Below are 24,238 nucleotides of genomic sequence, written 5' to 3'. Positions count from 1 at the left end.
CGGACGCCGCAGCGAACTGGTGGGCAGACCCGGAGTCGCCGCGTAAGCGGGGCCGGCTCAGTGCGGTGCGGCAGGCGCGGCTGTGCGGCAGCGGAAGTCCTTTGTTGCAGCACAGTCCCTGACAGAGCCAGAACCTCTCCGCGCAGCCCAGCCCGTGCGCCGCGCGTCGTCTCCACTGCAGTTCGCGGCCCCGTCGCCTCCGCCCGCCTTTCCCGTGTCCGATTTGCCTTAAACTCCCTAAAATCTCCGCAACCCTGGTTCCTGCTGCGGCCGGTGAGTATTTGCCAGTTGTGGGGCTATTTGCGCAACTTTGGCCCGTGCCGAAGGGCGGCGGGCCGCGCGGGCCTGGCGGAGTGCGGGGCCAGAGCTCCGCCGACCAGTGCGGGGAGCTGGAGCGCGGCGGACGCGCTGAGAGGACCCGGCGACGGGCGGCTGCTGGGCCCGCCTGCTCGATCCCGCCGCCCGCCGCCTCACAAGGTCCGGGACGTGCGGCCTCCCTGGGTCTGAGGCGAAGCTCCTGCGGAGACTAGTTCCCACATTAGTTACCGTCTTTTCCCTTTCTTTTTCTGCCCTTATTTTTTTGAGGGGGGGGAAGGGAGAGGTGTAGACGGAAGGCGGGAGGACCCGGTTGATTGACGTGCCCAGAGCCCGCTTCTCTCAACTTACAGCTGCGGCTCCTCGGCGGGTGGGAGGGGAAGTGTCCCGGAGCCCGAGGCCGCAGACTTGGGCGCGCTCCGAGAGAGGAGGCGTAGGAGCCGTGCAAATTCTTGCCACGCTCCTTTCCCACCCCCTCTTGCCGGCACACACGCTTTTTGTTCAATCAAAAGTGGTAGGTCTCGGGTTTGGGAATTTTCAGGGGAAAAGATCTTCTGTTTCCTGAGAAGAAAGTGCTTTTCGCTTCCAGTGGTGGGCGCTTTCCAGAAGTTCTGTTAGTGTTCCGTAAATGTGTTGGATGTACTAGATCGGGAGTCGTTACCACTAAAGTATGTAGGCTTGAGTCTGAGCTCAGCCACCCTCCCATTCTACCTAAGCAACGCGTTACATGATCTGAAAGGTTGACATGACATTTTCCAGATTAGGAGCGTCAGGGAGATGTTGGTGAAAGTCCTTGATGTTTTCTGGGGACAGTGGGGGCATTTGTATATGTAATAATATTATTTAAATCGAACTGCATGCAGCATGGTGGGTAGGCACAGATTCTCCGCTGGCCTAAGTATTTTTCCAACCAGTATGTATCACAGCAGGAAAACTATTCCAGGAACAATTTTCTCTTTGACACTCGAACCCGAGGAGTGGTCCCAGGCTTTTTTAGGAGACTTAGAATAGTTTCTTGAGCTGAAGTTCAAGGCATTCTGGAGCTTATTTGGTGATGATGCAGTTCTCATGATAAGTTCAAAGCAATCACCGTCTTTGAAACGGACAAATGAGATTCTATGAAACTTTGTCAGTACAAATTAGATATGATGGGGAGAATTGGGATACAAAAAGATGAAGCTTGACTGAAGACTGGTCATCAGAACTTCAGAATTTTTCTTTTGAATCATTTGCTATATAGCTGATAAAGTTTCAATAACTGGCTTTGGGAGCTAGATGGGGGGGATGGGGGGGGACTTCCTCATCTAAAACAGAGAAAATTGAAGTATAATGGAGGTAAAATGATTTTCCAAAGATTAATAAAGACAATCTGCAGTAGAGCCTTCAGTTAACATCTTATATTCATTTTAAAAGCAGGTTTCTCCATTATGACCAAATACAGAATAACAGGTTGAGCAGTCTTTCCTGAAGCCTTTCTGTTCTTCCCATTCCAATATAGTAGCCAGTTTTGGGGGGAGAGGGGGCCCATCACTGTTAAAGAAAAGAGAAACCATATTTAACCAGGACCTTAACAGGGCATAAACATAGTTTGAGCCACTTGCTCTTGACCTTGTGTTTTGATTTCGGTTTAACACTGCTAAGTTTTTGTACTTAGCACCATTTTCCATCCTAATATGCAGGAGAAAAAAAGTGCCTGCTTTCAGGCCACGCCTCCAGCCAGGAAGAGTGTCAAGCATTTGCTATTAACCTTCTGGCCTAAAGAAGAGGAAACCATTTGGAATAAAAATGCAGAAAATTTTCCATAGATTTTTAGTTTTAAGCTACAATCTGTTGTCTTCCAAAAAAAATTGAGGTATATTTGCAAAACATCTGCTTGAGAGGTCACTTTGGTCTCTACATGACGTTTTGTCCTGATATTTTTTTCTGGTCCTAATATCTCTTACAGTAAAATATTCAAATTACTTTGTTATTTATTCTTACATGAACCACATTAAAAGTGAGTCATGTCTTTTTTTCTCAAAATGGAAATACTTTATAAGATCCATGCTCTTTGTAAAAATTCAACCTATACTGAAGTACATAAAATGCTATAAAAATGAAAGTCATTCTGACTCCCACTCCCCAGAGATAATAACTGTGCACAGTAAATTCCTTGTTTAAAATGAGAGGAGGCAACATTTGATCATAACTGTGCTGCTGTGTCTGCCTCACCCTGCCTAGGAATGGCCTGTCAGATGATTCAGGGACTCCTGTTCTCTGTTCACTACTCAGGTTGGTGAAAATTGGCCAGGTAGAGTAAAAGGAAATATTTTGCATTGGGCTGATTTGAAAGTCTGTGATAAAGTAACACATGAAAGTTTACATGTGACAGGGCTGCTATTTTAGGTCTTCCCTTATGAAGTATTTAACTGTGCCTTGGTGTGCTAGTCCTAGTTTTCAGCATTAATGTTAATACTGATGTCCAGTTTCTCATGGATTGATTTACACAGGCCAAACTCATTAAAACAAAACAAAACCCTCACATGTGTAGAGAGTTTCATAATTTATAGTTGGGAAGGAGAGAGTACACTTACCATGAAGACCACTGCCAAGGTATCTCTGTGCTGATGTAGGATGAGGGGTTCCTCTGGATCAATATCCAGAGGTAGCATGCCACACAATGAGGAAAAAGGGAATGAATGACTATGGTTTTTCAGATGTAGCACGGAAGGAGATGGTACATATTTAAGATAGATTTCTAAGTGATATTATGATTGTGGAGTAACTACAACAGATCTTAGTGAAAGTGCAGAATCACTTATTAGCCTGGTATGAGCTGTGAAGAAGTTGATGATGTTCTGAAAACAAAGCCCCAAAATAATACCTAGAAGTGTAATCACAACATTGGTTATTTGAGGATGTTGGGGACACGCATGTTTTTTACACTCTGCTTTGAGTTTAAAGTCATTTTCAAAATAAAATTGGAAAATTAAAGACAGTTAAATCAACCGTATTTTCTGTTTGTTGTCTGTGTGAGGTAACACGTAATCCTTTTGAGATGAAGAGCTCCATTCCCACTTGAAATCTTTAGTATTAGGGGAGGGCTTGCTCTGATAGGCAGTGGGAGTCAGCAGATGGAAGAGATGGGGAAGGAGCCGGGCATTCTGCCTGCAATATGAGGCAATATGAGAATGGGGTGACTGGGAGGCTTAGAATGTTGCAAAGGGACACTTCATTTAATCATCATTGTCAGAAAGAGTGTTGTCTGGTTTATAAAAACTGAAACTTAGGGCTCTGAATCAAGAGTTTGAGCCCCATCTTCTACTTACAAGGTGAGCACTTAAGTATCAACCACTGAACCTGTATCCTCACTCACAAAATAAGGATAACAATACCTGCCTCAGGATTGTGAGAACCAGTTGTATAATGCATAAGAAATTGCTTTGTAAATTTTTGGCCACTATATAAAAGTTGCCGTGATTGAAATAATGCAAAAAATTGACAAGCAAAATAAAACTTAACTGACTTCAACATTTATTCATTCAGAAACTGATCAGATATCAACCAAATATCAGGCAATTGTTAGAGGCTCACGGGACACAGTGATGACCAAGACAGTGCTCTGACCTCAAGCAGCGTACAGCAAAGCAGGGGGGCGACGCACTTACAATCCCTGCTGGGAGTGTGGTGATAGATAGTTTCCCAGTTTGGATGATATATTTGTCACCCTATAGTTGTAGGTACGGGCTCTTTCAGAAGCACAGAAGAGGGTCAACTGCCTAGCCCTGGGATCAGAAAAAACTTCCGGAAGAAAGTGAGGTGGACCTTGAAAAGGGTCTAAGGAAATGGAATAGCATGTATGAAGGCATGAGGCCTTACGCCGTGTTAGGTGCTTTCGGATGAGGGATAATCTTAAATCTTAAATAGGTTTAAGGCTTAGAAATGGAGTTAAGCTTCTTAGGATGAACATGCTTTTTATGACACTTGGTTTCATTTCATTGACTTTTAATTAGATAAAAGTATAAAGTTCTCAGGATTTTAGTTAGAATTAAACATAAAAAAAAATCGGAGCTACAAAATTGGAAGCAATAGAATTAAGAAATGTGTGGATCTGCTGAAAGAAAGGAACAGGGTCGTCCCTCCCATCATAGAGCCGCTTCACCAGTTACTCATTTAGCCACATTTACTGAGTACATACTACGCTGCAGAGAAAGGAACAAGCCAAAGTCCTTGCCTCCAGGTTCCTCATGATCTAGAGGGGAGACCCACACATAGGAAATTATGGTAGCCAATTCTTACTTAGCACTTACTCCATGACAGTGGTAAGTCTTAATGCTTGGAAGGATTACAGTCCCCATTCTCAGATGAGAGGATTGAGGCACAAATTGGTTAAGCAACCTACCCAGGGTCGCACCTAACAAGTGGCAGAGCCAGAATTTGAACCTAGGCAGTGTGGTCAGTTTGTGCTTTAACACCTACTTTATGTTGCTGTTCTGGTAATTAAAATACAGTGTAGTAAGTGCAAAATAAGGAGATAATACACAGTGATATCAAAACCCAAAATAGTGGAAGAAGGAGGTGTTACAGAAGGCTTTTTGGAGGAGGTGATAAACTGCTTATTAAATGATACATGGCAGGTTCAGATATAAGAACCAATCAGCATGACTAAAAATGGAGGTAAAATACATGAAGAAATGAGGGATTGGGGGGGAGGGGAGGTACAAGCAGCTTTATGCTGCTTGAACATGAAGTTTGAAGCAGGAAGTAGCCAAACAAGACTAGATGGGTGGGCAGGAGGCCTTTGATGCCTTGCTAAGGAGTTTGTACTTTAGCCTGAGGATATGTGAAGGGAACAGCAGAGTTTAAGCAGGAGAAAGATGGTCTGATTTTTGTTTTTTATGAGTCGTCTGAGGGTGAAGGTTGGATTTGAGGGACTAGTTAAGGAGCCTTTTGTACCAACTCAATGAGTGATGATAGAGGCCTCAGGAGTGCAGGGAAAGTAGGGATGGAATAGAGGGGCAGATTTGAGAAATATTTAGTGAAAATATTGGCAAGACTTAATTATGAGGGAGGAGACCCGGGTGAGTCCCAAGTAGCCTGGGTGATTGGTGCATGGCGGTGCCAACTGAGACAATACAGGTGGAGGAGCAGTTTTAGGTGGGTCCCAGACAAAGTCACAGAGTGAATACTTCTGGATAGATAGAAGTTCCACGAAATGAACTCTTAAGAATATGAATGCCACGTGCTTTTTAAAAAGGGACTTTCTGATGAAGCTGCTTTTTGCTGAGAAGCCTGCTGTTCACACGGTGCCCTCTGGTGGTCAGAAGACGTCATGTTGCCTCTTTAGGATGAACAGATCAAAATGTAGACTGGTTGGATTAAATAATTTTCCTCCTCTGCTCCTAGAGGGAGAGGAGTGTTCCAGAAGCCACTGTGTTCCTGTTGCTTTCTGTGTGGATAAATTCATTTCCTAGACCCATAATGCAGCTGAATTACAGAAACACCTCACTTAATTCAGAAGTTTATTTGGTTGGCAAACTCAGCTATCCAGGTGCCCTTGCTGAAGCAAAAGACTTAGGCTATTTGTTGCTTATCAACAATTCAAATAGTTGAAACAAGTGCAGGAATTAAAATCTTATCTTACTCCTAGAACACTTCCCTAGGTCCTCACAGAAAATTGTTTATGTAGATTGTTTCGATGAGTTTTTGTCTTCTAACCCATAACAGATTGAAATGGTGGGCAACAGGAGCTTAGCACACCTTTTAGAAGTGACAGCTGTTAGCTTGACAAGCAAGGAGACAGAAAAATACCAACCAACAAATCACAATCTTCAAAAGCATAACAGTCTCAGGCCATTTGGTAGGTGCAAACAACCTTTGGAAATTTGAACAGCTCTTACATTTCAGCAAAACATAATTGATGCAGAGGAGAAAGCAGCCAGCCAGGTGTGCTGTACTTAGGGGCTGCAGTTAGAATAGTAGGAAGAGCGCCAGACCAAGGGTCCCATCCTGTCAGCCTCTAAAACTAGATATGACCTTGAGCATATCACTTAACCTCCTAGGGTGTCAGTTTGTTTTCTCATCTATAAGGCAGCGGGTCGAACTTGATCACTTTGTAAAATTGTATGAATTATGTTCACATTGATGACATTAATATTTAAGAAAAATTGTATTCTGCTTGGATTGAAAAGACTAAGAAATGTTTGTCATCTCCAATTTGTACAAGAACCCTATGAGAAATATGATTATCCGTATATTATAGATGAGAAAAGCAGCAGGCTTACAGAGGTAGGGAAATGTAGTGGTATTCAGATCTATTGGTGTCTGCTTCCGGGGCTCTTATTTAGTACTTTCACTTAACAAGCGTGCGTTCAGTGCCAACCAGGGAACACAAAGGTCATCAAGCCTCGTCCCTGTCCTTGAGAATTCATTTAGGCACTGCTGTACAATACCTCTGTTAGTGCTAATCATGTAAGTAATACTGTTAGGACTAACAGACAGCTACATTAGGGTTTTTAAAGATTTTAGAGTGTGAGCATAGAACTGAGCCCCCATTTGTAGCATTGTCTCCATGGGACTGTACGTTTCAAGTTCCAAGTAATTAACTTAAAAATTAAGTTTTAGAATGTAACTTAATTATAATTTCAGAACTTCCTGTACTGAGTATCGAGCATACAGTCTAATAACCAGAATGCCTGCTCTAAAACGTGAATAACATTTTCTAAACTTAATCATGTCTGTCATTTTAAGAGCCTTGAAGTAAAACCTTTTATCTTTAGGAGCCTGTATACAACTGGTTCTTCCTGGAAATTTCAAGGAGAAATCCCAAAGAATTTAATTAAGTTTAAATTTAGAAATTTGACTGTATACCCTGGAAAACGATATTCTAGGAAAGAATTTTGCTGAGGTGACCTTATTTTTATAGGGGGCAAAATCATTAAGGCCCTGATGTCAGGCTGAAGAGTCCTATTGCTTGTGTTCTAATCTCACCAAGTCGTCTGTAGCCTTAGGAAGGTTATATAACATCGTGTGCCCCTGTTTTCTAATCTGCAAAATGTGTCTTAAAATGCCTGCTTTGTAGGGTTTGTTATGAGTATTAGATAATAAAATGGTATACATATTTACATGCATACATATGTGTATATATAATACATATGATACACACACATTTACTTAGACTGGAACCTGGCACGTCTATATTAAGGCAAGTAAAACAAATCTACCTTGCCTCCGATTACATTTCCAAGCTTTTGTTTATGCTGCTGTGTACCTCGCCCCAATTACTTACACAGACACCTGTGCAGACTCCCGAAATGCCTTTCTCTTTGCTTTCTATTTTTCTCTATCCTACTCATTCACCAGGGCTTCACTCAAATCCTACATCCTTCCTAAAGCCTACTGTTCTAGGATAATTCATGCTTTTTCTAAATTCTTGCTGAACATTATTCAATATCATTTAGTACATAATTATTCTCAAATTGTTTCTTGGTGTAAAATTTAATCCCTCATATGTAATTACTCTGTTATATCCCATCCTTCTTTGCCTTCCACCTCAATGCAGTGTTAGCAATGTTGTGGATGTTCAATACGTCTGATACTCTGATTTATAAACATGAAAGAATCCTTTCATTACATTTCAGTCTTTCTTAAAAAGCTAGTCTATAGCCCTCAAATTAAATCCATGTACATACATTCAATCAGATAAGACATAGAAATAGGCATGAGGAAATGAATGTTTATGTTTAAATTTCCTTTGGAACCCAGAGGTGATTGTTAGTAGTTCAGAGATTAGGCCACTGAATTGAGAGTCTGATGCTAGGCTCTGCTGCAGATTCACTGAGGCTGTGCAAATCGTCCCCGGGGGCCTCCGTGGTAATGCAAGTCTGTGACATAAATTAGAGGGTGATTATTTGCCTTACAGAAGGGGTCAACTCCAAACTGTCTTTTTGTTACTTCTTCATTCACTTTATATAGTTATTTATAGACTCTTAAATTATCATTTGACTAAGGCTAAGGCAAAAGAAACTTCCAGCAAAATTGTTTTTTCCAATTTGAGAGATTTAGCAATGAAGGAAAAGTATTTTTTAAAGCTTACTATAACCATGAGAAATTGACTAACATAGCTAACATGGTGTAATTTAGAGAATATGTCTATTGGATAAGACTAGAGGCACACATATAGATAAAAACCACATTACAGATAGAATTCAGACCGGGTAGTCACACTCATACAAGACCACCTGGCCAGTAAACCCTGTATTAGGGACACATGCACAGTCCTTGGTGAGTATTCCTGAGAAGGGCACACTGCATACTCGTAGTACCAGAGAACATGTGGTAAGCACTGCACAGTGATTAGTACCCATCGGGGTGGTCAAGAGTCCTTGTACCTACTTGACCACAGTTAACTGTACCTTTGATACAGTAACAGCCGTAGATCTCTGCTTTTCTATGAGATGAGAATGTTGGACTAGATTAGATCTCTCTATAAAAGCCTATGAATATCCAAATTGCTTAATCTCCTTGGTAGCTGTTTTTGAATTTAAGATGAGCTGGCAAACTTTTTCAAACTGAAATTTTAAAAATCCAGTGTCAAATTTTTGCATCACCTAACTCCTGTTCCTCCTGGAGCTGCACGTATACTGGGTGCTTAGCTGTAATAAACTTGCTCTACCAGTGATGCAGCTAAAAACACAAACAAAAGCGGCCACCAATTTCAGTTATAAAAACAAGAACTGAAATATAAGCAGTCCTTTTATTTAAAACTGTTTACAAGCTTTACTGTAACAGTTTACTAAGTTTTTTGGTAGCATTATTAAGAATATCAAAAACTTGAAAAGAGCGCACTTCTTTTGGAATTTAAGTGAAATTTATTGTTTAATTAATAAAAGTAAATGAAATATAAAAATTTTAATGGCAAAAATTATTCTCAAGAGACAAGCTAAAAGTCTTACAGGAATTTAGATCCCTCCCCATGGGCTCCTTCCCTCCCACCTGCCCCCTTTCTTTGGTGTTGTTAAGCCTTCTTAAAGTTTTTCTGAAAGGTGTAACAAGAACAGTTACTGGTACTAATGTATGAATGATTGCTCTTAAAAGCCACTCGACCTAAAATTAGTTTTACTCAGAACTTGGATATTTGCATAATGACATTGATGAAACTACCAATCTGGGTCAGCCTGGAAGCCATAGTTTTCGCATTAATTTTAGACAGTACTTGTTCAGCTTGGAGCTCTCTGAGGGGCAGATGGAAATAGAGACATGTGGAGGCAGTGGGATTTATACCCGGCTTGTCTGACTCAGAGCCCTTGTTCTTTCCACCACAGCACTGTGCCTTTTTCCACAGAGTAGGCACTTTACTGAGTACAGGGTGAATGAAGTCACTAATCTAGGAAAACGTCCAAATTCTCCATGATATATCCTTGAAATTACAGAACATCTGTCCTATTGCTGATTCTCAGTACTTCATACAGTGCCTGGCACACCAAAATACTCAATAAATATTTGTTGAATTAATAAGTATACATTAAAATGCTGTTGATGTTCTTATTTGTTTTAGTGTTTTGTTTATGTTAACACAGAATGTATGTATTTTCATTAATTTACTTGAATTGTGACAATAGCTACCTATGTGCTTGTCATATTGGTCTTCTTTGTAGTTGCATTAATTTTGGTTGCTGACCACAAAACTGCTTTTCATTTTGATTAGAAGGTTCCTTGGAACCTTTAAGCTCTTCATGTCATTATTTCAAGCATGAGATATGTAAAATTAGAAAGTTTTTACAGGTTTACTGCTGGCTTTCATACTGTTGGAATCCTATCTGGAAGGAAACTTTAAGGTTATCTAGTTAAACGTACCTCCTGATACTTATACATAAGCATTACCACTGCATAGGTGCCACTGTTACTTCCATTACTTATCACATGCCAAGTACTGTACATTGTACACATTGCTTCTATGAGTCCTTATGTTTGGTGTATCATTTGTTATTATTGTCAGGCTTCATGTATCATTTGTTATCGGGAAACTTGGAGTCAGTGAGGATGAAGAAGTTACCCAAGGTGGCAAAGCTGAATTGGAACTCAGATCTGCCTGATCCAAAGCCTGCGCTCTTTTCCCTGTACAGACTGTCCTCAACAACACTCTGTCCCTGCGTCCGCACAGGCATTCACTAGCCTCTGAATTTGTTCCATTTTAAACAACTCTTTCTCTACTAGAAAAAAAATTTTTGAGAGATTATTCCTCTGCCTCTTTCTCTTTGATTTATTATTTATTAAAGGGCTCTCTGAAGCCTACAAAATGCTTATAGACCTAGAAATCTCATCCTACATAAAATAGTCTTGGGGATCAACATTTTTGTGTGTGTATGTATGTATGTGGGGGGGGGATGGGTTGGGTTTTGTTTTCATTTTTTTTAACCTTCAAATAAGGTTTTGTTGTCCTTTGCATTTGTTTTATATGATAATTGTTACGTAATTTTGTGTCCTATAGACTTTCTATCCTAAAAACTTTTCTCATTTTCTTCTAGTCTTCATTTATAAATATACTTTTTAAAGACCACATGACAATGAGTTTTAGGGTATGGCTTTACCTTGGTTTACTTACAACTCCCTTTTACCAGGCATTTCCATTTGTAAATAACACATTGATGAATATCTTTGTACATATATTGCGTTTTGTATGTAGGAACATACTGAACGTGATTCCTTACAGTTTTGGCACAGAGAGATCTGAGTTACAGAAGGTTGAAATATTGCACCTACTTGAAATACTTGGTCTAGCTTATAGAAAAGGCACAGTGGTAGCAATTTTTAAGAAGGCACTTTCATTTTCAACAGTACTATTTCACACGCATCCCTGGCTCTGGAACTCTGTCTTTAGGCAGGAAAAAGGAGGCAGGATGGGTCTTTTGGTAGTAGGGAAAAGGGGTATGCGATCCACATGTGATGTGTGACGAACAGATAGAAAGCAGGTGGGAGTAAACTTAGATACTCTCTTAATTACTACTTCAGGGATCAAAGGGTTTAGGGACTGAAGAGTGAACAATTTATTTCTCTGAACAGCTTGTTAAATGTTCTTTTTATGTTCAGTCAAATTGCGTAGGAACTTGTTTTTCAGTAGAAAATAGATGCTGAAGTTTTATGTATACAGATTAAAAATTGAGGCTAAAATTGGATCTTATTTTAGATTTGTATTAGATAGGACTTCTAGTACTTTTAATATTTTCCTCTCCTTTTTTCTTTATCCAAAGTCAACTCCCTACATTAAAAATACTTATAGTGTGGACCATATGTTGTTAAATGAAGAAAACTAGTTGCAAAAAGGAATATATAGTAAAATACCATTTAGATTTAAAAATCAAAAAACAACAAAAGCAAAATTATGTGCCTGGCACACAGTAGGTGCTCAGTATCTGTTGACTATGTATGTATCCATAGAAACTGATCTGAAGACATACAATCCAGTGTTTGGAGAGGTTACCTCTGGGAAGAGGTATGCAGCCTAATATTTTGCAATGAGCATGTGTTACTTTTGTATACTTTTTTAAACAATAAAAAAATGAAGAAAAATTTACAGTCTATGGATAGATACCTCCTTCCCAAATAGATCCCACTGCTTCTTTGTACCCTAAAGTGCATGCCAAGCAATGAAAGACAGATATCCTGAATTATTGCTTCTCCAATAATAAAAAAAAAAAAAAGAGAGAGAAAAGCATTGGTCAAACCTATTTGCTTAGTGCTATTTGCATGTAATCTAGTAAGATTTTTTTAAATAGAATTTTTCTAAGGAAATTTTCAAACATACAAAAATAGAATTATATCTGTCTCCCAGCTTTAGTAGTTAACACATAGCCAATATTATATCACCCAACCCACTGTATTATATTTTCAAGCATATCTTACATATATCATTTCATCCATAAATATGTCAGTATGTATATATATAAAAGATAAGGACTCTTATTTAACAAAACCAAAATACCTTCATCACTTTTAAAAATTAGCAATAATTCCTTTATATCAATCATCTAAGAAGTTTTTAATATTTTGCAATTTAGTTACTACATTTCAATTTAAGTTGCTTTTTTTATTTATTTTCATTGTATCCTTCAAGTAATTTTTAAAAAATTTTTATTGGGGATTATTGGGGGACAGTGTGTTTTTCCAGGACCCATCAGCTCCAAGTCAAGTCGTTGTCTTCAATCTAGTTGTGGAGGGCGCAGCTCACTGGCCCATGTGGGAATCCAACCGGCGACCTGGGTCTTATGAGCCTCGCGCTCTAACCAACTGAGCCAACCGGCCATCCTCAAGTACTTTTAAACTAGTGTCTTCTTTCCTTTCAAATTTTGTATACATTTTCCCCCCTAGAGTTGTAATGAAACCCAAGTGATGGGTGTTGGTTGTGATACCTTTGCTTCCATTTTTTAAAATGAAAATGAGAAGCTTGAATAAATGGCTGAGTATCTTCATCTCCAAATTTAAAAAATTATTCAGGTATATATTATTGAATTTTGCTACATTAGAATGGAAAGCTATTCATACATTGATTGTAATAGCAGAGTCACACAAGTCATGAATCATGATCAAAATTATTCTTTCAGGTACTCTTCTGATATCTTTTCTGACTTCATTATTTTTGTTTTACATAGGTCTCTAATTAATAGAAGATGGCAAAGCCCAGCCACAGCAGCTACGTCCTTCAGCAGCTAAACAACCAAAGGGAATGGGGTTTTCTCTGTGACTGTTGTATTGCAATTGATGACATTTACTTTCAAGCACACAAAGCAGTTCTAGCTGCTTGTAGCTCCTATTTCAGAATGTTTTTCATGAACCATCAGCATAGTACTGCACAGCTGAATCTCAGCAACATGAAAATCAGTGCCGAGTGTTTTGATCTCATTTTGCAGTTTATGTATTTGGGAAAAATTATGACAGCTCCCTCCAGTTTTGAGCAGTTTAAAGTGGCAATGAACTACCTGCAGCTGTACAATGTTCCCGACTGCTTAGAAGATATACAGGATGCAGATTGTTCTAGTTCAAAATGTTCCTCTTCTGCTTCTAGCAAACACAACAGCAAAATGATATTCGGAGTAAGAATGTATGAAGACACGGTGGCTAGAAATGGCAGTGAAGCCAATAGGTGGTGTGCAGAGCCAAGTTCAACAGTAAATACACCACATAATAGAGAGCCTGATGAAGAGTCCTTACAATTAAGTAATTTTCCTGAACCACTATTTGATGTATGTAAAAAAAGCTCTGTGTCCAAAATATCTACTCCAAAAGAACGTGTGTCACGCCGCTTTGGACGGAGTTTTACCTGTGACAGTTGTGGATTTGGCTTTAGCTGTGAGAAATTACTAGATGAGCATGTGCTAACCTGTACTAACAGACATTCATACCAAAACACGAGAGCCTACCACAGAATAGTAGATGTTAGAGATGGAAAAGAAAGTAATATCAAAGCTGAATTTGGTGAAAAGGATTCTTCTAAAACATTCTCTGCACAGACAGACAAATACAGAGGAGACCCAAGCCAGGCTGCTGACGATTCGACTTCAACCACTGGAAGCAGAAAGAGTAGCACAGTGGAGTCTGAACTAGCCGGCGAAGAGAAAAGCAGAGCTGCTGAGAGGAAGAGAATCATCATCAAGATGGAGCCAGAAGATATCCCTACAGATGAACTGAAAGACTTTAACATTATTAAAGTTACTGATAAAGATTGTAATGAATCCACTGACAACGATGAATTAGAAGATGAACCTGAAGAGCCATTTTATAGATATTATGTTGAAGAAGATGTCAGTATTAAAAAAAGTGGTAGGAAAACTCTGAAACCTCGGATGTCAATAAATGCTGATGAAAGAGGTGGTTTAGAAAATATGAGGCCCCCCAACAACGGCAGTCCAGTGCAAGAGGACACTGAAAATGCGTCTTGTGAGCTGTGTGGACTCACCATAACTGAGGAGGACCTGTCATCACATTACTTAGCCAAACACATTGAAAATATCTGTGCATGTGGTAAATGTGGACAAATACTTGTTAAGGGTAGGCAACTTCAGGATCATGCTCAAAGATGTGGAGAACCCCAAGATCTGACAATGAATGGGTTAGGAAATACTGAGGAGAAAATGGACATGGAAGAGAATCCGGATGAGCAGTCTGAAATCAGAGATATGTTTGTTGAGATGTTGGATGATTTTAGGGACAATCATTTCCAGATAAATAGTATCCAAAAAAAGCAGTTATTTAAACATTCTGCCTGTCCTTTTCGGTGTCCTAATTGTGGCCAACGTTTTGAAACTGAAAATCTAGTGGTTGAACATATGTCGAGCTGCCTAGACCAAGATATGTTTAAGAGTGCCATCCTGGAAGAAAATGAAAGAGATCACAGGCGAAAGCATTTTTGTAATCTGTGTGGGAAAGGATTTTATCAGCGGTGTCACCTAAGAGAACACTATACTGTTCATACTAAGGAAAAACAGTTTGTTTGTCAGACGTGTGGAAAGCAGTTTTTAAGAGAACGTCAATTGCGACTACACAATGACATGCACAAAGGCATGGCCAGGTATGTCTGTTCCATTTGTGATCAAGGAAACTTCCGAAAACATGACCATGTACGGCATATGATTTCTCATTTATCTGCTGGTGAGACTATATGCCAGGTCTGCTTTCAGATATTCCCAAATAATGAACAGTTGGAACAGCACATGGATGTTCACCTGTATACGTGTGGAATATGTGGAGCAAAATTTAATTTGAGGAAAGATATGAGATCACATTATAATGCCAAGCATTTGAAAAGAACATAAGTGATTTTCTACTGTGCTAATGTTTAGTTGATAGTAGACAAAACACCAAAGCAAAGGATATGAGCTATTTAGAAATTGATTTTCTAAGATGCATTGTTGGAAAAAAGTTTCAAGACCCTTTTACCTTAAATATTTTTGTTTAGGATCTTAAGTATCTATGGTTTAGGTGTTATTAAATGTTTTATCATTTTTGTTTTTTTTAATAGAATTCTTTGTTTTTAGTTTGTTTTAGATATGGTTAAAGTTACTTTTAAATGTAGACTATAAGTGGTTGTTTCCCTTCAATGACTATTAAACTTTAGATTTTTTAACAATAAGGTGATGACTTCACTATTTCTATGTGTTTTTTGTTTTTTTTTAAGGTTATCCTGTGAAATTTTAAATCCAACATCATTGGCCAGTCCTGTTTAAATTTTTAAAAAATGATTTTTTTTTTGAGTAATTAGTTATTTGAAACGATCCCTTTAACTTTTAGCTTTTATTTTTGTAATTTGAACGGTGATTTAGCCACTGTTTATTCCCCCTTCTTGCCAATGAAATTCATATTCTTATTAGGCAGGTTAGGTGCACTGAATCTAACCTTGAAAGTTGACATGGGCTCAAACTTGGCCTAAAAAGATTGGTGGAACTAAAGAAATTCCTATAAATTAATATTTTCCTATAATTGATAAAATGTTATCATTTAATAATCACATTTAAAACTTATATTAAGTATAAAACCCAATGACTTTACCTCACCTGAAAAATTAGCGGGGACAAGTCATTTTGTTTTGTGATATTAAATTTAACTATGATAGTTAATTAAAAAGACGTATCTTGTATTCCTTTAAAATAATTTAAAATATTCTGATTCTAAAGTGTGTTAATCAATTATTTTTGTTTATAAATAGATTTTAATAGTTCTCTAAGAATATGACAACTAAAGAAAAATGATTTTTCTTTCACCTTTAAAATTACATACTTTTGGAACTTTGAGATTTGAGAAAGCTGCCATGTATATTGATAAAGCTAATAAAATAAAGAAATCAATTACAAATCTGGTTGTTCTATAAAAGTAGAGTGTGCAAAAAAATGTCTTGTGTTTTATACTAAGATTTGGAGAAAATGTGTTGTGGCAAATTGCAGTTTATCACCATGCTTTATTATTATTTTTTCTGTAAAGGACTACAAAAATTTGAGGACTATAAAATAATCATAGAGCATATAAATGAAAACAGTTTATCACTTTTTAGTTAAAGTAGTATTGTTAATTGTTGCTGAAACAGGGTCTACACGAATTACATGTGAATTAAAACACTTGCAAAACTGACCCACTAATAAACACAACTATTGAATAGAATGCCTTTTAATGTGAATTACTTGCATTGTAATACCCTTCTCATAATGAAAGGGATGTTTAAAACTCCTATATTTAAAAGTATAATTTTGTGATTATGAACAGTAATTTAACAGCATTGCTTTTTTTACATCAGATTTTTGAGATACACAAGTCATATTTTTGTATACAACTTGCATAAAAGAACAAGTTGCCAAGAGAATTGAGAGATCTATTGAGTAGCAGAGATTTACATGAAAGTATTAGAGTACAGTGTGAGCTCGGAGATTTGTGGGAAGATACTGAAGTGTTAAGAATAGGAATGGTACAGGAGCCATGCAGTATTAAAATAATGGGAAGTAGAGATGGGGGAAATACACAAAAAGATAAACAAGAAATCAGGAATTTTTTTAAAAAGCCACATAATAGGAAAAGTGATTCATCTTAGTCTTAGATACAATAGTTTAAGCAAATAATTAAATCTGAAATGCAACTTAAAATGAAATATGGTATGTGCATTACTGGCAGAACCCTAACTAAAAGTTCTCTAACCCAGAGACCATCAGAGAATAGTATATAGAGAGAGATAAACTTAAAATTTCCAAACAATTTCTATAGTATCTTAATAAACAACATTTTCTTTGGGACCACTGTTTTACTTGACCCTCATCAAAATCTCTTGCATTCGCTTTGCCACCATTAAAGAGCAGGGTTCTTTCTACGATAAATATTACCACTACTACTAATCCATGTCCTAATGGATTGTCTATTCCATTTAGGAAAAGGGGGTTTAACTTAGTGTTTTGGCATGTATTAACAGCCAACAATTAGCAAGCAAATATGAAAACATTAAACATAAATCTCTAATTTTACATAACAGATGTTCAGTTTCACAAAGCCACACCTCAACGATGTTGTTTTCTCCCAGTTTCATGTTACACAGGACACACCTTGTGTTCTGGAACCGGCTACAGGGCAGCACAGCCTTCTTTATAATGTACAGTTTTCCTTGTTAAGGCAGAGTTCATGTAAAGACTACTTTTAAAACTAGGAGGAATGAAAATACTCAACACCTCTGTCCAACCTAATTTCCTCTCATTTTTTCCCTCTCCTGGGGTGGAACTACCGAGCTAACTCCTTACTATTGCTTCTTGCCCTCCAGTGCTGTGAAGACAGTGAATCGAGGCTGTGGAATCTTTGTGCTCCCCCTGCCTTTATAATTTGAGTGATTGGTCTTCAAATCTAAAACTGAAAGGAAAATCTACATAATGTGGGATCTTGTTTTCTCTTTCTGTCTGACAAACACTGTCTTGCTTAAAAGGCCTTTTGTTCTCTAGCAAGAAATTCTGGAGGAATGGAGTCAGCGCCTAACAAAGCTTGCCACCAATTACAGTGCAACTCAGATGTTTATAATTCTTTAGTAAACAGGACTAAGAATTTCAGAGATTAATAAAGCACAACCAAGTGGCAGTGGATTAGGACTCAGAAATTTGTCTTAATCTCTCCCATATTTTAAAAGTGAAATATTCAGAGAAATGACTCACAGTAGTACATGAATAATGTTTAATGTGTGAAGTTTGAGTACAGACAAAAATTAGAATAAGGATTCCAGGCACTAGTTACAAAATAAAATAAGGACAGTTTGCTAAGGCAGAGCACCAATTAAAAGGAAGAAGTATAGACTGATGTAAAAAATAATATTTAAGTAATGTAGTTGAGGACAAAAAGATGAAAAAGATACAAAAGTTGAGTAAAAAACATTTGAAATTTTCTAGGTGAGATGAATAGAGATTGAAGTAATTTGATAGGTTAAAATAATTTGATGATTACAATAATTCCATTAGAGCTATAGAATGCCTAATGAAACAATTGTTATGAACATGCCAAGGATATGCCTAAATACTTGAGATAATATACTGACTTATAGTCTAAAAAGTGGGAAGAGAGGCTGGTGGTGGTTGGCAACTTTCTCCCTGGCTAAAACAATACTTGTTTATATTACTTGTTAAAGAATTTCTGTATTTAATAGATCTCTGGAAAATCCCTCAAAGAACCAGTGTAACAGTTAAACAAAAACCTGTCATTATTGTTAACAAAAAGCTAAGTCAGTACCAACTAAAAGAACCCTGAATGTGTATGCGCACACGTAGTTGAGAATAAAGAAATTGGTACTTTTTTCTTAATTTAAAATGGGTTTTATGAATTAAAAAAATTTGCCATTCATCTACTTTGATCATTTCCTCATCTTTCCCCACCACACTCACCTCCTGTGTAACAGATGTTTCTCAGTGATAAGTGTTAGTGCTCTGCAGACACCCTAGCATTAGCACTGCTAGGGATTCTAAGATGCTGATAAAGCTCTGTGGGAACATATCCTTGTGGAACGTCTCCCATCTCCTTAACACCTGAGGTGCAATAACCTGGGGTGACAGGATGAATGCCAGGGAGCATTCAAGCAGAGTTGTCTTTGGCGTTAAGAACTTGATGCTGCAGGCCAAATTTGGAAACCCCATGATCTATCCATCCTAGGGCTCTTCCCTCAGTAATGCCAGCATCCATTTAGTTAGCACTTTCTACTCTGCTAAATGCTTTACACATGTAATTTTAATTAATCCTCACAGCCTTATGAGGTAAGAATCATTCTCATTTTCCAGACGGGACTGAGGTTCAGAGAGGCTGAATATTATTTCCTGAGGCCACACAGAAACTAAATACTAGAGCTGGAATTTGAACCTAGACCTATCTGATTTCTACATTCCTGTACTTAAACACTAAGCTACGTATTCCACCCACCAGAAGTATAATGCAAAGAAGGGCCTTTTCAGCCTAGGAAGATGTGATAAAGCTACTATGATGAGACTCTGCTCCTTGTTCATCACTTGTCATCTGCTGTGCCTGGTAAGGTAGCTGGTAATAGTGGATACCTAATGAACATGTTGAATAATGTGAAAATGTATCAGTCAAAAACAAAACTTTTTGAATGGGTCATTTAGAGTGATGTTTTAGAAATAAAGACTAATTACTGATATGTTTTCATTTTCCTTTATTTAAACTAAAAACATTTAGTGGTATTGTCAGCCATTTTGGGGGCCCATGGTAGGTGCTCAATTAAAAATTTGAATTCAACTTCCATATTTCTACCTCGGAACTTTTTCCCTTCTGTTTTCCCTATTCCCAACCTTTGTTTTAATCTGTCCCACCAATCACCATTTCCTTTTACTGGTTATCACACCGAAGAGTTAAAAAACTCAAATCATTTGAAATGTTTCCAAGAAAAATTAGGACCCAGAATAACCAGTTTCCTCGTTTTGCCTTAACAGATGATGTGTACAAGAAATTCTTCATTTCTTTGGCTAAAAAAACAAAACAAAACCCTAATTACCATATTGTGATTGATTTGATTAAAGTTAATAGAGCAATCAAAAAGTTTGCCTAAAAACAAAAGTTGGTTTTTCTAGCAATTTATAATTCAATTTACCGATAATACCTACTTTCTAGTGTATTTCTAGTGTAACTTAAAAAAGTCTCAGTCGTAAAAGAAATGAAAGATAATTTCAGGAAATAATACCCTATATATCAACCCTAACCTAGCAGCAAACTTGAAACAAGTGAACAGTTATTTAATGGTTTAAGTAAAACAGTCCTCTCCCAATCAAATCTTATTTTAACATTATGCATCTATTCCCTGATTTCTACAGCCTGTACAATAGGTTTTGCTACTATTCTGTTTAATCTACTACTTTAATGATCTATCTGCCAAATGTTATTTTTAAGTTGGACTAGAAGAATAAGATGGTGAAGATTCCATGGGTAATGGCTACATAATCATTTAGGTGGCCCTCTTTCATGGCCTGTCAAACACAAGGATGTATTGTTCGGTAACATGGGCAGAGTCTCATATAAAACCAGATGAAATTTAGCTACTTATAAATTTATGTGCTCTTAAGAGGCAAAAATGCAAGGATTTGAAATGTTTGTGTCTGTATTGGTAAACATAAATATTAACTAAATGACAATAGTAGCTTATGAATTCATGCTAATTTTGAACCAATTCAGTACCACACACATATTTATATACACATGCTTAGTTGACTTTAGCAATAAGAAGTTTAAGTTCTATTTGAGTTGTTCCTTTATTCAGAGAACCAAATTATTGAGGTCCATTAGTGACAGAATTGTTCATCCTTTCTGTCAAAATCCATCATAGATCACTAGGGGGCTGGAAACCATTATAATTTCTCATTATCTTACTCATTTTCTGACAAAAAAAGATGGTGTGAAGATTATAATTCAGTACTTGGCTCTGAATTGAATGTATCAATGTACTAATCACCATTATAATAAGAAATCAGGAAACTCTAGGATCAAAGGATGACAAGAAATGTAAAGGACCTGATTTCAATCCAGAGTCAGGAATATTAATAATTGTATGTGAGAAAATTTTGGTAACTCTTTATCCTTACCTATTTGAGAAAGGAATAGAGTTAGGTAGGCAGCCTATGAAGCTCCCAGTTAAACTTTATTTAAAAAGTTACTATGCTGTTTTTATTTACTTTAAAGCAATTGCTTATACCAATCAAAACAGCAGGATCATTTTTAGGTGAGAGAAATAATTCTAAGCATAGATTATGAAAGTCCTCTTTCAAATGCTTATATGTTCTCTAATGTGAGGAAACATATTTTAAGAGACAATGTCTTTTTAAGGCAAAGCATCGCTGCAAAAAATATAATTCTACCCAGAATTAAGGCAAAGCATTGCTGCAAAAAATATAATTCTACCCAGAATCACTGGGACAGGTTAGGAGAGTTATGAACTTAGGAATTTGAAGGGAAACTCCTCCTCCTCCCCCCTCCCCTTCCCCCTCCCCCTCCCCCTCCTCCTCCATTTTCATTAGCAGAGTGTATACAACTCTTAATATTTGAAGAAAATAATGTTAACTTGATGGTCTAAAGCACTCAGTAAAAACATGAACTTGGAAATTTGTTAGATCTATGTTTCAACCAGATTTATCATTAGTAAGTTTAAAGTACATTGTAAAAAAAAAATTTTTTTTTTCTTAACTGCGTCCTTTCTCCCTACTTTGGTCTACCAGGCTGATCTATCTTTATGTTACATATTTATGTGTCCTACCCATTCTAGCTTAGATCATGCAAGGAAAAAAAGTGCCCTTATAGTTGAAGAATTATATTAGGAATAAGAACACCTTATATTTGAAGGGTACAATGAGTTACATTGGGGAAGAAATTAAGTAAATTTAAGTTCTAGGAACTAAGCTTTTGTTTCCATTCTTTGTTCTATTAACAGTGTGGTGGCCTGATGACAAAACCCATGAAATTCTGACCTAAGAATTATGTTGTGTCTTGTAGAACTTATAATATTATTTTTCTTGAGTTTTGTCTTTTTCTGTGTGGCAGTGGTGAAATAGGGCCTTCTAAACCTCTGGAGAAGTGAGATCTGAATTTGGAGAGGACAAGGGGAAGAATCAATCTTCAACAGATAATCTTTAAATCCAGACCCAGGAATATCAGATCTGAAGTGACATCATCTTTTCTGTCTTCCTGACAAACCTCATCAACCCCAAAAGTTCCAGTTGCAAGGATCCAAGAAAACTCAGTAAAGATCACTTTGAAATCACTTTGTTGTGACAAAATTGATTCATGGTAACTCTTCTAGTATTTGTGGAAAATCTGCTACAGAAAAGTAACTAGAATATTCATACGACATCAGTGGTTAAAGTACACTAAAATGAAACTTTATATGCTAGAAGGGTTCCTTCTAAAATAAAAGGGTTTGCTAGGTTACTATAAATATATTATAAATAGAGGTAATCACATATCTGTATAAACACATATAATTCTAAACTTAAAATAATCTGAATTAGAATGTACATATTATGAAATGTATTTAGACAATTTTTTAAATTACACCCAAAAATATGTGGAGTATAAATTTAAAATGTGGGTACAGTGAAAAAAAATTAAGACCAATATTTTAACAAGAAAGATAATCTAGTTATTACCAGTAATGTAACATTTGCTCTTTTTTTTTTTAATTCAAGTTTACTGGAGTGACAATTGTTATTAAAGTTACATAATTTTCAGGTGTACAATTCTGTGATACATCATCTACATATCACATTGTGTGTTCACCATCCAAAGTCATTTCTCTTTCTATCACCATATATTTGATCCCCTTTACTCTCATCTACCACCACCCTCCCCACTTACCCTCTGGTAACCACTAAACTATCATCTGTGTCTATGAGTTTTTGTTTCTTCATCTGTTTGTCGTGTTCTTTTGTTGTTTTCAGTTTTATATACCACGTATCAGTGAAATCATATGGTTCTCGACTTTTTCTGTCTGACTTATTTCACTCAGCATAACAATCTCAAGATCCATCCATATTGTCGCAAATGGTACTATTTCATCTTTTCTTATGGCAGAATAGTATTCCATTGTGTATATATACCACAACTTCTTTATCCAATCACATTTGCCCTTTTTCACTGTATATATGTTACAAACTTCATGAATGTTAATGAAGCTCCCTTTTAAGTCTGTTAACTTGAAGAAAAAAACAGAAGTGCTATTATTTCAATAGTGGTCGATTTTCACAAATCACAGACAACCAAAAAGAATGTATCTTAAGACACATTGTATTATAGCAATATAACCTAATAAAGCAGAATGAGTTTCTGTTAAACATTTATTCTCAGTATTAATGCATAATACCATGTTTCTCAGTTTTCAAATTTGAAGATAAAATTCAACTACGTGTTAAATGAAACAATGGTTAACATGTTTTAAAAAACCTTTCGCGGGGAAATGAAATGTTTGGTGAAATTTTAACCTGGCTACAAATACTTTGTGATACACACACACACACACTACTTAACCATTTGAATCTTACAGCCATATTCTTTCTTTATTACGTGTATACTTGCAGTTTTATTTTTGTTTAACTGTACCCAATTCATTATTATTAATATTTTCATTTCTTGTGCAATATCAAGATGTTATATATTTTCAGAAATATTTATGTTTTTATGTCTATTTCTTCAAATAATGAGTTACACAAACAGATCTAACTTAGAGTATACATAATTGTATATGCAGAAATTAAATAATTTAAAATCTCTAGCTATAAAGTTGGATGATAACTTGAATATTCATTCTAGTAATTAGATTAACCAAAATCAGAGAAAGTTAATTACAATGGAACAGTGGGTTCAGGGGCAAGAACGGGGAAGAAAAATCCCTAAAGACTTCAAATTCACATGAATTCAACTGCGTTAAGAAAATAAGTTTATAAAAGTGTTAGTTCCTAAAAAAAATAAAAAACAACAACAAAATAGAGTTAATCTCCTTTGGGAACATGAGGAAGCATATAGAAATATTTTCAATAATTAAAGGTGCTAGATCAATGTAGTAGAGACTCAGCAGAAAATTTTTAATTGACTGGTAGAATTAGATTCACAAAAGAAATATGGCTTCAATTTTGACCGTACTGAAATACAGATGTAATGAATTACAATAATACGTGAAATAAATGCATTCTATAATGTGATTATTTTCTGTATATTAGCATAAAATGGAGTTATTGGATTACATAGAGAATTTTTGTTACATTTTTTTAATCCATTGCTTTTACCTAATAAAATTTCCTCCTCTATGTTCAGAAGTTAAACTGTCTGTATATTACTTTTATTTATCCTGTATTTTTTCAACCTGGCTCTTTAAAATAATTATTTGCCTGAAAAGTTATCAATTCCTTCCATTCTCTAATACCAAAATAATAAAGCATCTAATATAGCTAACTAA

At 36.7% G+C, this 24,238-nt stretch overlaps 2 protein-coding genes across 3 annotated transcripts in view; one reads left to right on the top strand and one right to left on the bottom strand.

Moving 5' to 3' along the window:
- The window catches only part of ZBTB25 (zinc finger and BTB domain containing 25), a 29,252-nt gene extending 28,553 nt beyond the window's left edge, over positions 1-699 (bottom strand). Inside the window, exon 1 of the mRNA XM_074327371.1 lies at positions 667-699. The gene's annotated coding sequence lies outside the window, so the exon portion shown is untranslated. The remainder of the gene's footprint in view (positions 1-666) is intronic.
- On the top strand, positions 128-24,104 carry ZBTB1 (zinc finger and BTB domain containing 1). Of its 2 annotated transcripts, XM_019733302.2 has the most exons (3): positions 128-273; positions 12,942-14,857; positions 21,832-24,104. In XM_019733302.2, exons 2-3 carry the CDS (start codon positions 12,960-12,962, stop codon positions 21,866-21,868), a joined length of 1,935 nt encoding a protein of 644 aa, XP_019588861.2. In that variant the 5' UTR covers positions 128-273; positions 12,942-12,959; the 3' UTR covers positions 21,869-24,104. The 2 variants fall into 2 exon arrangements, with proteins under 2 accessions (XP_019588861.2, XP_019588860.2); XM_019733301.2 differs by lacking the exon at positions 21,832-24,104 and having other exon boundaries at positions 12,942-19,444.
- Positions 24,105-24,238: the final 134 nt, after the last annotated feature.

Source organism: Rhinolophus sinicus, linkage group LG03 (assembly GCF_036562045.2).
Source record: "Rhinolophus sinicus isolate RSC01 linkage group LG03, ASM3656204v1, whole genome shotgun sequence".
NCBI classification, from domain to species: domain Eukaryota; kingdom Metazoa; phylum Chordata; class Mammalia; order Chiroptera; family Rhinolophidae; genus Rhinolophus; species Rhinolophus sinicus.
The sequence above is the reverse complement of the archived record's forward strand: the minus strand, read 5'-3'. Positions and strand labels throughout refer to the sequence as shown.

What these genes read in the sequence shown, in the direction of transcription:
- ZBTB1 (XM_019733301.2), top strand. Translation starts at nt 12,960, where the DNA reads ATGGCAAAGCCCAGCCACAGCAGCTACGTCCTTCAGCAGCTAAACAAC.